Source organism: Dipteris shenzhenensis, chromosome 31 (assembly GCF_047967505.1).
Source record: "Dipteris shenzhenensis isolate YYH24624 ecotype China chromosome 31, Dip_SZ_1.0, whole genome shotgun sequence".
NCBI classification, from domain to species: domain Eukaryota; kingdom Viridiplantae; phylum Streptophyta; class Polypodiopsida; order Gleicheniales; family Dipteridaceae; genus Dipteris; species Dipteris shenzhenensis.
This window is the reverse complement of record NC_141626.1, coordinates 421512-435450: the sequence shown is the minus strand read 5'-3', so window position 1 is coordinate 435450 and position 13939 is coordinate 421512. Positions and strand designations below refer to the sequence as shown.

At 41.9% G+C, this 13939-nt stretch overlaps 1 protein-coding gene across 3 annotated transcripts; it reads right to left on the bottom strand.

The window, feature by feature from the left end:
* Positions 1-213: 213 nt before the first annotated feature.
* On the bottom strand, positions 214-4338 carry LOC147880869 (65-kDa microtubule-associated protein 6-like). 3 transcript variants are annotated; one of them, XM_087402274.1, is made up of 12 exons: positions 3880-4338; positions 3480-3621; positions 3194-3397; positions 2856-3107; positions 2541-2759; positions 2204-2350; positions 1929-2088; positions 1682-1833; positions 1499-1586; positions 1294-1367; positions 1080-1154; positions 214-993 (listed from the first exon to the last, which is right to left on the bottom strand). In XM_087402274.1, exons 2-12 carry the CDS (start codon positions 3549-3551, stop codon positions 568-570), a joined length of 1869 nt encoding a protein of 622 aa, XP_087258400.1. In that variant the 5' UTR covers positions 3552-3621; positions 3880-4338; the 3' UTR covers positions 214-567. The 3 variants fall into 3 exon arrangements, with proteins under 3 accessions (XP_087258400.1, XP_087258399.1, XP_087258401.1); XM_087402273.1 differs by lacking the exon at positions 3880-4338 and adding an exon at positions 3730-3873; XM_087402275.1 differs by lacking the exon at positions 3880-4338 and having other exon boundaries at positions 2856-3104; positions 3480-3873.
* Positions 4339-13939: the final 9601 nt, after the last annotated feature.

Here is a 13939-nt window from a genome sequence, read left to right as displayed (position 1 = left end):
TACGATCATCATTTGCATATACATGGTAAACACATAGCTTAACTTAATTACACATGGAAATTCACAAAGGAGTTTTAATCCTCCATTATAGCACTACCTTTAAGGAGATCATGTTAAGAAAAATAAATCCACTACATTGAAAAATAAATAGTATAATTGTCAAACTCATTGAAAATAAATGAGTAGTTTACAATTGTCAAACCCATTGGAACTTCAAAGGTGGAGTAATTTTTGCTTTTACAAATGAACTTTCACATAATTTTTGGCACAACACAACAACCTACTTTGAACAAAGTAGAAAAGCACAAGCATATTGCTTACTTGAGCTACTAGACCTTATACTGCTTAGTTGATCAACTAAACCAAGGTTACATAACCATGACGATAGCTAGGGATTGATGTATGTATCATGAAAGCTATGATAGCAAGTCGCGTCCCAAATTTGCACATGTTAACATATGTACATGTACAGATATGTTGGTTTACCTCTGTCGTAGCATGCGATGACCCATCATGCATGCCACATTTCAATAGTCTCACGAATTATGGCACACCACACTCACAGATTTAAGCATAGGCAGTAGCAAGCGGAGAGGTGGAATCGGAAACAGTTGCAGAAGCAATGGAAGTGGCGTCGTCCTTGTGCATGGCAACGAAGTTCAGAGCTGCTACCGATGGCCTGGAAGAGTTTCGGGCGAAAAGAGCGTGCTGCTTGTGGTTGGCATGGTGGCCGCGAGGCGTACTGGAAGAAGGGGTGGGGGGCGTGCTGGCAAACTCTGGCGTTCCGGGCCGCACTAATAACAAGCGACGAGGAGTGCCAGGGGTGCTGCCGCTGCTGCTGCTGCTGCTCCGAAACCCTCCTCCGCCTGCTGCTCTGCCATTGAACAACGCGGGAGAGGAGGAGGAGTACTGGAACTTGGTGGGGGTGGCCGGCCTGCTGCCATAGAAACTCTCTCGCTGTGTCAATACTTGCTCTTGCAATCGCTTTTGATCCTTCACGTCGGAACCACATCACCGTCATTCATTTTATCATCTAATAATTCCAACTTCTTTTAATAAAAAAACGGGCTGCTTTTTACCCTCATTTGCCGCTTTTCCTCTTCTCGTTCATGCCTGTTGAGTGTGTAATCGTCCAGCATCGATAGAAGCCGCACCTGCGCATGCGGGATCCATCAAAACACACACACACTCTCTCTCTCTCTCTCTCTCTCTCTCTCTCATCTCGTTCATTGCTGGGTTGCTTGTTGTGAAAGATGCAGTGCAGCTACCAGCCTGCTGAATAATCAAACTTACCCCATGGAAGAGGAAGCAAGCGCCCTTCCCCGCCTCCCAAGCTCGCGTTTTTGCAGTCAACGCATCCACCAGAGCTGCGTGCGTGTGTCAATCGTTCACTCACTCACCTGAGACCAGGTCACTCTACTCTGCCTTCTTATTAAAACACCATGATTGACGATGATAATACACAAAAAGCCGTATACAAACATGTTCTGTGACTCACCGGGTAGCTTGTTCACTGTAATACGAGCCCTCTCCGCTCGCTTGAGATTGATGTGGGCACCCTTGCTGGCGTGATATCTGTTCTCGTCCTGTGTGTGTGTTGTGTGTGTGTATGTTCCATTGGTTCACATCACAACTGACTAGGAAAGAAACCAAGAATTCCTACGTCAGACAAGTCCCTTACCATAGAATAATCTTCTAGCCAGCTCTCTTCCTTGCAGGCAGCGAGCCATTTGTCTACTTTGCTCAATATCTCTTTCCTGCTCTGTGCCTCTTCTTTAGACACTATAATTTGCTCTTCCAGGTTGGTCAACAGTTCAGAGGCGTCCACCATCCCTGCCGCGTCAACTGTGTGTAAGTACTTACACGGCGAATCACATCACTAGGTATGTTGGAGCACTCAACGTTGATATGACGTGACGCTGTCTTACCAGAATCTATCATAGCGTTGGTTTTGTCAGGTGCGGTACTGGCATCCGGCTCCATGTGTGCCCACCTACAAACGTCTTCCAGTTCCATTCTCTTTTTTAGCACAAGTTCTTTCATTTTGCTAGCTTTCAAGAATTCGAGCTTTTTCACTTCCTTCTTCGCCTGCAAAATCCAATTCCAAGAATGACTCGTTAAGAATCGAGACACTTTTAAGTCCATCCTTCCACTGGACACACTCGCTCTACTGAAATTAGACGCCTAAAGATGCCATACGTACATGGTCAATAACCTCCAAACTAAGTCCGCCAGGAGCGAAATCTGATGCACTAAGGCAGTCCACGACATGACAAAACAGCGCTTGTTCCTGATGAGGAGTGTCCATAAGTTTCCACAATTCTTTCAACGATGTTGCAAGGGTTCGCAGCTGCCCAATGACAAGGACGACAATATTTCCATTGTAGTCAGCTTTACCAAAGAAATGGGAAGACACCCGGGAGGTTAAAAAGATCTGAGAGATATTTCTAGTAGTCAAAACGCTTGCCCACAAAAAATGGTACGACTCTTGGCATCCTGCCCTTTTCTGTATACCAAACCCAGAAGCCAGGACTGTTTACCATTTCCAAACGCTGCTTCTTTTCCTTCATCAGAGATTGAATGGTACTTGACAGGCTTTCTAGGGTGCCGTTGCTGATGCTCTTTGACTGATTAGCGCCTGACTCGTTGGACAAAGTAGGATGAATTTCAGTAATAGTCTTGTAGAAATCCAGCCCAAGCACCGCACAGAGCTCATGCAGCACGTTTACGCACTCTAACACCTTGTGTAGTCGTTCGCTCTGCAATACATCGCATTCAACGACACGACGTTACCTCGATGCCCCGTGACAACTTAACAAAAAACAGGTTATCAGACGCCCATGTTTAACTCTGACCTTCTCTTTCTGGAGAGCTTGGAGTTGTGCATGATGATCGTCCAGCTTTCTAACTGTCAAGTCTTCCCTGGAGAGGAACTGTGATTCGCTGAGCTCAAATGACCCCGAGATTTCAGCAGATATCGTCTGGATCTGCGCCTTCACCTCCATAAACTGCTTGATGCGTTCTTCTTTCTTTAGCCGCAACTCTTCTAGTTGTGGAGAGATTAAAGTAAGCTGCTCCTTCAACGTTCCACGTTTCTTATCGGCCTGCTACAGGTGAAGTTCCGGCAAGTTGAAAATTCCTAGAAAACTAGAAGCTCCTCAGGGAGAAGAACCAAACACGGAGCTGGCATTACCTTTGTGAGGGCAGGGTGCTCTCCTAATTCTGCTAAGAGGGAACCAAGCTCCCCTTCCTTCTCGGCAATAGATTGATGAAGATAAGCCCGGACTTCACTAGCATGCTTTACTTTGCGCCTGTACACCTCCAAACACTCTTGCTCGAGTTCGTGAAGCATTTTTTCCATTTCCGATTCGGTCTCCCCAACTTCATCCCAAATGTTCTGCACCAACATTGCGAATTTTACCTTCATCAGCTTAGAATGAGACTTAACAAATTAGCAGAATCACACAAAGGTAAAGTACCTGTAGCTCCCGAAGTAAACTGCCGAACGTGGTGTCTCCTTGCACTCGACGCTGAAGGAGCACTTTCGACATCCTAGAAAATAGGGTTTGGCTAGCTCTAGGAATGTAGGCCTAAAAAGCTTGTTTCGTCGCCTGCTTTGTCCTGCAAACGGACCAAATTAGGACCTTGACCACTGAAATCCCCATCTATCCTTCAGACGCCTTCGTTGAGTGTGCGGCAAACACTGAGGGTTCAAAGAAAATAAGAGACCTGCATAGAAGGTTTGGAGATCGGAGCGTGAGATACAGATAAGGGACACAGGACGCAGTGAGTTGTGGGTAGTCGAAGAGAGAGGCGACGATTGTGGATGAGTGTACGACATGAGTTAAAAAGCAGGAAGGTGCGGGGCGGGGAGCGCACTGACCCAAGGCGGCTACAGACATGATCACTTTCCCGGGCTGTGCTGCAAAGGATATATCGGCCACGCCCCACGAAGTTCTTCCCCGTTATCGCAAAATCGCAGTCGTTAGCCTTCTTCACGAAACTTGCAAACTTAACCGCCTCTCCGCCCTCTCCCTCTTTCTTTCCGTCTGTGTCTCGCTCTCTTGTGTAACTCTCTCCTCTGACTCATTTTCTCATATCTAGAAATGGCTCCTGGGAGTTATAGCTGCCTCTTTCGATTCAGTCCCAACTTTCAAAGCTGGAGGGCCTCATCATCAGCCCACAATCGTTTCGACACAAGCAAGCAAACTTGCTCAACTACTGCGTCAGCCTCAACCCAGTTAGTCGCAAAATTTAGTCTGGACGACTCTGGAGCGACTCGGAGAACTCAGTCGATACATGGTTTAGCTAGGCGACGGGCGTGGTCCAGACTCCACCTCATCGAGCGTAAAGATTCTTCTTGCGGATGACCAGTCACTCACGAGTGAGTGAGATGTTAGAGTCTGCACTCTAGCGATGATGACGACGAATGATAAGTCTCCACAAAGGAAGGCAGTGGGCAGTGGGCACGCACAACGGACAAGCCATGTCTCGCATCGTCTCACGTTCATTTACTTACAAGCGAGAACGACCGTTCCCACAAAACAACCTTCCACCTACGGAAATTATATTATTTCTGACCGTGCTTAAGGATTTTGTAACGTGCGTCGTGAACTTTTAAGTTTTAAGGACATCCGAAATTTATAGTGGACTAGGTCTCTAGGCTATTTAATCGGTTTCCATTTTGATGGGCATTGAAGTTGAAGAGAGCTTTTAGTTGCACGACAAAGTACGCTAGCGACCTATATATGTGCCTGTGGGACAGTGGGACTCGGGAGCTCTCAGCTTCCCATCACATGATCCCATCTCAATGATCTCATCCAGAGTTTATTAGGTCTACCGTCTGCCAATTTCCAAAGAAGATGAATCTCGATTCTCGATCTCGATTCTCTTGGCACTTGCCTGTCACTTGTGTAGTAGAGTAATAGACTGTGTACCACCCACCCACTCATAACCGCTCTTTACAGTTCACGCTCAGCCTCCCACGTGCGCCCTCTCTTGCTGCGGCCAGCATCCTCATCATCGCCAGGGGGCAGGATAATAATAAATCTTCCCCGCGCCGCCACCGCCAGGCCCCTTCCCGGCATTGGGGCAAGCTAGTAGCTAGCTAGGGCCCCAGCCGTGAACGAACTCGAGAGATGTTCTCACCACTTATAAATGGCTTGGTGGTAGGGTCTTTGAACTATGGAATTGAACTCCAAGGTTGGGATCCTTGTCTTTTTGTAGGCAGAGAGACTCCTTGGGAGGCCCCTCAAGAAAATTGAGACTTTTGTCCGTTGACTCACATTGACCCCGCTCGTCCAAAGGCTTAGTGAAACACCTACAACCCGGCTCTAAAATCTGATTGGTGGAGATCCCTTTTTTTTCATGTGCGAGGACGAGTGTACATCTAGCCTTATTAGATACACTAAAGGATAGGAGAAGGAGAGCTCACCCGATTGTGATCTTGAAGGATAGGAGCATGAGAGCTAACTCGACAGAGATCACATCACACTTTTTCTCAATCAGAGGTCGCATGTCGACAACTGCACTTGGGTAAGATTAAAATAGAAAAAAAGAAACTAAATAAGTCTAAATTATGAATTTCTCTTAGGTATCACGAGCTTTCAGCTTGGGCCTTTTGTATACCCTTTCAGGAGCCTCTAGCTAATGTGGCAAATGGAAGCCAAACCCTGCCTAACAGTTGCAATCGAATTGCATAGGCAAGGAAGGGCAAATAGAAGCCAAACCGTGCCTTTTGTATACCCTTCCAAGAGCTTGTAGCTAATGTGGCAAATGAGCCAAACTGTACGTGATAGTTGCAATCGAATTGTACAGGCAAGTAAGGGCAAGCAATGATCCGACAACTAGTGAAAAGCCTTGCACTCCATTGCTTCATGTGCCCGTAACTCTAATAAGATCCGGCCAACTTCGAATAGTCATGTGCCCCTAATTCCGATAGCATCTAGTAGACATCATTCTTAATAGATTGCAATCTCTGGCACACATTTGCTCTCATTCTAACACTAAGGAGCATTTTCTCCCTCATTTTCTCATAGATCATTATGTTAAAAAGTATATAGCTAAAGCTTTGAGCCAAGCCTCAAAGCTTCTTTTGGAATATGTACCAGAGAATTGCAAAACATTATGCTACACACCGCACCATGGATGCACTACGATCCTTCAAACACTAGCTTTGTAATCAAATCAATATATGAATACTATGGACTTTTAAGTATGAGCATTGGCCTCTTTAGGTTCTTGTGGCTTGGTTCTATCTAGCTAATTTAGCCTATTTTTAAAAACTCTCTTTTTTTATTGCTCTCCTTCCTTCTCTCAACCATTTTTCAATCTCACAAAGTACATTCCACATAATTCCCACTGTTAATGAAACATTTGATAATGCCCACAAGCATTTGTGTCACACTATTGCCTTTTTCAAAGAGGATCAATTTCTTTTGAATTGAGTATCCTTGCTATGTGCCAATGAATAAAGGGACCCACCTTGGCTACTCTCTGCATCCTTCTTGGCCTGGAGAGCTACCTCATTGTCTTCTCTACCCTAGCTGCTCTCTATCCCACCCTTCATGGCCTTAAAGCTCTCTCGTAGCTCCTGCATCACCGCTTTGGTTTTCACATTCTCCCTTTTCAGTTCCTCCATCATCTGGTCTTTTTCAATGTTCAATGCATTCTGCATGTTGCAAAGCCGTTTGTAAAGAGCCTCGTATTAAGCTCTCTGATCTTCAAGCTCCTTTCGCATCATTGCTAGCTCCTTGTCCGTGATGTCCCCATCACTTCTAACTTCTTCAGGCCTATCTCGGAGCTCCTTGATGCGCTTCTCTACTTCTTCTCTTCTATGCCTTTCCATGTCAACCATTTTTGTAGCGGCCTCAGGTTTCTCTCATGCCTGAAAGGCCCTTGCTCAGACATCCTCTACCTTGGCTTTTGCACCCTCCCTAATAATTTTCTCAAGTTGCGCTACCTTTGCTGCATTGGTGGCTTTCTCTTGTAGAAAAATCACCTTCTGAGACATCTTCTTATCGTATTGCTCAAAAATCCCTTTTAGGGTAGATGTCATCAGGTGCATTGTAGCTCTAGAGGACTGAGATGACAATTTATATTTGCCATCCATGCAATTCTTCAGGTTGGCTATCACGCTTTTGGAGATCGCCCTTGAGAAAAAGACATCACGTCCTTTCATGTGCTCTACTGTTGCTTGAACATGCCAGAACTTCATGGTTGCTCTCATATCAGGAAAGAAGTGCATTGTCTTCTTCAGCACATCTTGGAGTTTTGTTGGCAAGCTAGAAAGCTTGACTCCACCATCTTTACTAATCTGAGCATTGGGATATACATCTAGAGTATCCTGTCTCTTCCACTACTTCTCGAAGAAGTGTGCTTGCAAATTGCCTCTAGGAATGCCTAGTGTATTTTCAATCATGCTTGCAGTGATGGTAATCTTCTGACCTTGACAGACTATTTGTCCCTCCACGTTCACCTCTTGTACCAACCTGGTGAAGTTGCTGAGAGCATACAAATTGGGCTTTTGAAGAGTGAGTGAGGAGCTCCTAGATGTCACGATTTCAAGATCAAGGGAGGAGAGGCTTTTGCATTGTGCTGCAGAGGGCGAGGAAAGATTGTGTGAGGAGCTCTCGAGCTGTGCAGGGGGAGAGGAAATATCATGTGAGGAGATTTCAAACTATGCAGCCTCGTTTTGGAGCTCGATGTGTCTAAGGGGATCCATTATGAGAGGGGATAGAAGTTGCAGGAAGAGTGCAAGGGAGAAAGAAACGGTCGAGAGAGATAAAAGATAAAATAGGGAAGCAAATGGAATAGTAGAGGCTTAAGTTTGCAGTCCGAGTGCAAGGGACGAAGAAACAATCGAGAGGGATTAAAGATAAAACAAGGAAGGAAATGGAATAGAGACTTAAGTTTGCAGTTCGAGTGTAAGGGAGAAAGAAACAGTCGAGAGGGATAGAAGACAAAACAATGAAGGGAATGCAATAGCGAAGGCTTAAGTTTGTAGCGACTACAAGGAACTATCAAGGTGAGAGCCACCATGGTGGTTGGCCCCAATTTTGATTAATTCAAGGCGGCAGTACTACATTGGATGGTAATGAGTGATTACAGGTGATTAGGCTTCATGATTTACATATGTGGTAATTATTGCCATCTTCAATCGGTGGTGGCATCTAAGATTACTAGCCACATTTGTCGTGGTGGTTAAGATTCCAATGGGCTGGCAATTAATTACCAGCCACCACCACAGTGGCCCACAATTACTCACCTACCAATTACCACCAGTCGGCTTGCATGCATGATTACTAAGAGTGCAGTAAATTACTAGTCACCGGTCTTGCATGCTCAGTAGAGTACTAGAGTGCATGAATAATGAGTGATTAGAGGTGATTAGACTTCATGCTTTACTTATTGGTAATTACTATCCGGCAGTGGTGGCTCTCATCAGCCACATCTATTTGGCTGAAATTCCATTGGACAGGCAGTTAATTACCAGCCACCATAGTGTTATGCAATAAATCACCTACTAGTTACTGCCACCGAGCATTTGCTTCATGATTATCAACCATGTTGTAATAAATTTTCCATTGCCCGAACAGGTGGTCTAGAGACTATGCTGAGGTGATGTTCAGAATGATAGATTGTGTCTCATTATTACGCCAAGAACCAACGTAGTCTCTCCAAGCCAACCTTGAATTTTCATGATCTGCATGGGCCGCACTGCCCAGTGATAGGTGGTAAAGCTACGACAAAAGGCTACGTGATAACAGGTGGTTAGGCCAGAGACTGCATTGCGGTGATATTTAGAATGATAGACTGCATCTCATTATTATGTTAAGAGCCAACGCAGTGGTCTCTTCAAGCCAACCTTGAATTTTTAAAATCTGCATGGGCATGTCGCTCAGTGACCGGTAGCAAAACTGTGGCAAAAAAGGCTGCGTGATGATAGGTGGTCAAGCCAGAGACTACGCTAGGTGAAGTAGTGTAGAGATGCATGATGTAGTATAGAGCTACTATGTTTGATCTTTGCGATGTTCAAAATAAATAGATTACATCTCATTATTATGCTAGTGTAACATTATGACGTTGGGAAAATTTTTGACAAGAGCACAAGTCCACGCAAAATTTAAAATCTCACCCAGGAGCGCATCACGTCATGGCCCCAAAATGGATTCTAGTAGTATCCTGAACACTACCATTCATCCCTACTACATGATTTTTTGATATAACATGCTAGCTTGCTTTTTGTTCTACCCACTTGTTTCAACTATGAAATGTGCTTTGTAAACTATGGCTTGTAAAAATGCAAACTATCTAGAGTTTCATGCATGGTAGTAATTTCTATAGATGTGGCACATTTTTCTCTTTCTCATGGATCAACACATGAAAGTTTATACAAATTTGCGAGATACCAAGAGCTAGATCTCTCCTTGGAATGCATGCATCTCAATCCAAGTGTGAGTTTCCTATGTGATGAGGTTATAAAACATTAAGCCAAAAGCTAGCACAAGCTATTACAAAAAGTGAGAAGAATCTTTCTTGTACATATCTTGTTAGCTTCCTCGTACATCCCATGTCCATAGCAAAAAAAAATAAAACATGACAATCAAATTTTAAAGCAAAAAGAAAACAAAATGTTAGGAAATAGAGTCAAGATGAGTCAGTTTGGTGTGTTCTAGTGAGTTCTAGTGTGAGTTCTAGTCTAGTGTGTCCTATGGATGCCATGTGTCACATTGGAAGCTATCCCATATCCATTGGTGTTCATATGTGTGTGCACTCTATATAAGAGCTATACTTGTCTAGTGTGAAATCAATCAAGTATCAAGCCTACAAGCTCTTTGGTCTACATGTGAGTACTTTCATTTTGTTCATTGCTTTTGCTATTTCATTTCCATTTCATTATGTCTCTCTTTGAGTATTATTATCTCTCCCTAGCCTACCCTCTATCTCTTCCTCTTCACTGTGCACCTTTACAAAATTGAAAGTCTAAATGATGTGGCAAGAGAACATTATTTGCTCTGTTTGGAGCTCAAAGATGAGGAAGTTTGGGCCATTGTATTACTTCATGAATTCTCAATAAGAGCACCACTCTTGCTAAAATATCAATACATATTATGAGTAATTGAAATGGCATTTCAAGATATCACAAGTTTGTGATCAATATCTCATCGTGCTACTTTGATAGAAATTCTTTAATGTAAATAGAGCTGAAGTAAGAGACTTAAAACTTGAGGACATCACATTCCAAGAAGTTTCATTTATTGTCTTCATAGCATTATATCTACAAAAGTTATTATGCTTAAGCTCTTTGTTGCATATAGTCTATAGTTACCTTTTCAAATTTTCATTTCATGCTCTTGTGTGTTTCCTTTAATCATCAAAGAGCACTTAAAAGCTAAGGAAACAACCAAGGAACCCCCCCCCAAAAAAAATGAAGGGAAAATTGCTTTACCATCCAATACTGTATTAGTTACTTTGGAAAAATCCCTATATTTGGGGAAATTAAATGGGGAGAGAGGACCTTACATTCTCCAATTTTAGGATCCCTTCCTCATATTCTTATCATCTTTTCAGCCCATCTTCATCTTAGCTCAAGAACTTGAATTTTGTTAATTTGAGATTCTCTTCATTCATTAATAATGACTCCTTGGTTTTGTTATTTTATAGATTCTATCCATTGTTTCATTAATTTTGGGAATCTCTTGTTTCATTAATAGTGGCTCTTTGGTCTTTTTGTTTTAGAGAATGTATCCACTGTTTCATTAATTTGGGAATCTCTTGTTTCATTAATAGTGGCGCTTTGGTTTGTTGTTTTAGAGAATGTCATTAATGATGCATATGATCTTTATTTATATTATTAATTTTATTATATTGAGAAAATAAGTGAGAAGTTTCATTAATTTTGGGAATGAACTAGAGAGCTCTCGTGCCTTGTGACCCGAGCCAATGAACTTTTCATCCTTGATACCCTCCTGCATAGATCTCCAAACTGTGATCTTCATATCATCTGAAAGGGCCTTACCTATAGCATCTACTTTTTTGCTCTGCCCTTTAAGAATAATATTGGGGTCCTCCTTGGACTTCAATTGTTTCTATTTCTTCACATCTCCCTTTTCACACATATCAAAAATTGCTTCTTAGATGTCCCAGATTGGGCATGATCTAAATGCCACTTGAAAGAATTTGTCATATATCCTCATAGCATATGAACATTTATTCTCATAAAAAACTAAACCTATTTCTTAATAGAAATGAATCCTAGATTGAAGGGTAACCTTCTCATCATTAGATGTCATGAAATCCAAGTATTCATTGAGGATGAAACATATCCTCTGTATAAATTTTATGCCCTATCAATACTCATTGAGTACTCATTGTCAATGGTGTGGTCCCAGGCCAATAGATTACTCTCTTCCTTATTGAGACCAACATAAATCTTACACTCTATAGATTTGAAGTAGGGGGAGTCGGGATACTCATTGCACGGTTGTCTCCTACCCTTTGCATTGTGACACCCACCAATAACAAAATAATCATACATATTCAGTCTATTTCTATCAAAGTTTCCCTTGTCTAGACACTGAGTTGGATCCACCATTATTAAAAATGGGACCAAATTGGCAAAAGGGTTAATCTTAGTCTTTGCTTTCATATTGGCAACATGAAGTTTATGGGGTGGCTTGACCTCAAGAGGTCTCCTACCTGTCTCTGGATTAATAGGAGGCCTATGAAGCTTTCTTATATGAATGACAAAGGTTCTGACTTCAACAAGCTTTGTATCCCTAATGTTCTCCCTTGCCCTATTCTGCTTAGAGTCCACTATACCAGAAGCTTGCAATATTCTAGGCACAACAATAGCATCGTCGTCATCATCTTTTGAGTCAGAAGATTTCTGTGGTCTAGCCTACTTCTATTTCTTCCTTATTACACCCTTTCTACTGCCCTCCATATCAGCCCCAAGAGAAGATTTGGTCTTTGTCCTCTTCTTGCTCTCAACCTTTATGGTCTTCTTGCTCTCAATCTCCATGTATACTCTCTCACAAAAAATGTAAGGCACAAGAACTACTAAAAGTTTAGAGTTGGTCCTTATTGCTTCCTTGATCTATTGTCTCAAGTTAAGAGGATATATCATCTCAAAGGCACAATTTATCTCAGAAACTAAGATATCCTTAATAGCATAGCCTACACTTTTGGTGATTGAGAAGGTGACAACCTCACTGGGAACATACTCACTATAAGTTATTGACCCTATAAGGCCACAACACTTGTAATTCTTCTCATCCTTTGAGAGGATGACACTCCTTGCCAAATACAACAAATTGGATTATACTCACTAGGAACATCCTCATAGTAAGTTATTAACCTTATAAGGTCACAACACTTGTAATTCTTCTCATCCTTTGAGAGGATGACACTCCTTGCCAAATACAACAAGTTGGATTATCCTTCTGCTCAAGGTACAATCTATTGCGAAGTTATTCATGGGTGGTAACAATAAAGTCTTGGGAGCCTCCTTGGGGTACTGCAAGTAAATCCTGCTGACTTTTTGGCTTCAAATCTAGAAGACCCCTTGGCTAGCCACCAGACACCAAAAGCTGCTTCTGAGCAGGAGGAGAGAATTTCTTTATCCTGCTCTTCTTGGGGGCTTTAGTAGATTGAGTTGTTTCAAAAGAGGAAAACAAAGGCTCAGAGTCTCCTTCTCCCCTTGGTCACTTTGGGGCTGCTTTATTTTGAGCTTGAGTTTCCTGCAACAAAATACATGAAAAAATAGCATGTGAGTAACAAATATTTGGCAAAATTATGCAACAAAAACAAAAAATTAAGAACTTGAATTTTATAGGTTATAGAGATGTTTTCATTGCTGAAAACAATCATAAAAGCTAGAAAAAAAAAGCTTGAAATGCATAATTTTTCTATGAAAAAACCAAATTTAGTGTCACAATATATAAAACCTCTATCAAATCCGATCCTAGAAATCAGATTTGTTTTCAAAAACGCTCCAAAAACGTTGTCTACTGAGATTTCTAAGCTCAATCGATCTGTGAGATTGGATGACCCTATAGAAGCATGTGAATCCAATCTCGGGGATCATTTAAGTAGCCTCCCCTCTTAGCTAGCTAATCCAATCCCCAAGATTAGGAGATGTGGGATAATCCTTGTGCGATACATTTTTGTCAAAGTATCCCACACCTCCTTCGACATGCTTGCATCCTGAATATGCATAATTATAGAATTTGAAATACTGATAGATAGCCAGTACATAACCTTTCTGGCTCTCTCATGCCATCCTTTAAATGCCTACAACTTCTGTTGATTGGGAATATTAGGAATAACTGGTTCTTGTTCAGCTCTAGTAATGAACTCCAAATAGCCTTTTCCCTTAAGGAAATCTATCTTGAGCCAAAAATAAAAAACGTGTTTTTTACTTTTCTATTTTAAAATATTGACTATTTTCTTAATTTCTTAAAGGTACCATATGACACTGAAATCCATTGGGGTAAAGCGAGATCCCTATCAATTTGATAAGTAATGAATATGTATTTTCCAAAATATGGACCTCAAAACCATTTTCTTTCATCATTTTAATCCTTTTTGGGATCCATTTTTCAGGGTTGGTTCAAAGTGTCCATTTTTAGGGTGGTTCAAGGTGTCCATTAAATAAACCTAAATGATATTTATTTATATATGATGCCAGGATTTTGTTTAAGAATTTACTTATTGTTATTGTGCATGATCTTCAAGATGTCTATCTTGGCCTCAAGTTATTTTACAAGTTCCTCAAAGTCATCTCAAAATACAAGCTTCATCAGCCCTCAAGAACCTTCAGTCTCCTCATACAACCTAGAATGCAGTATTGAGAATGTGTCTGTCTCCTTGCTTGAACATGTTGGTGAGCAAACAAATATTTTAGTGTCCTCATATGAGCCAGAGTCTTTGACAA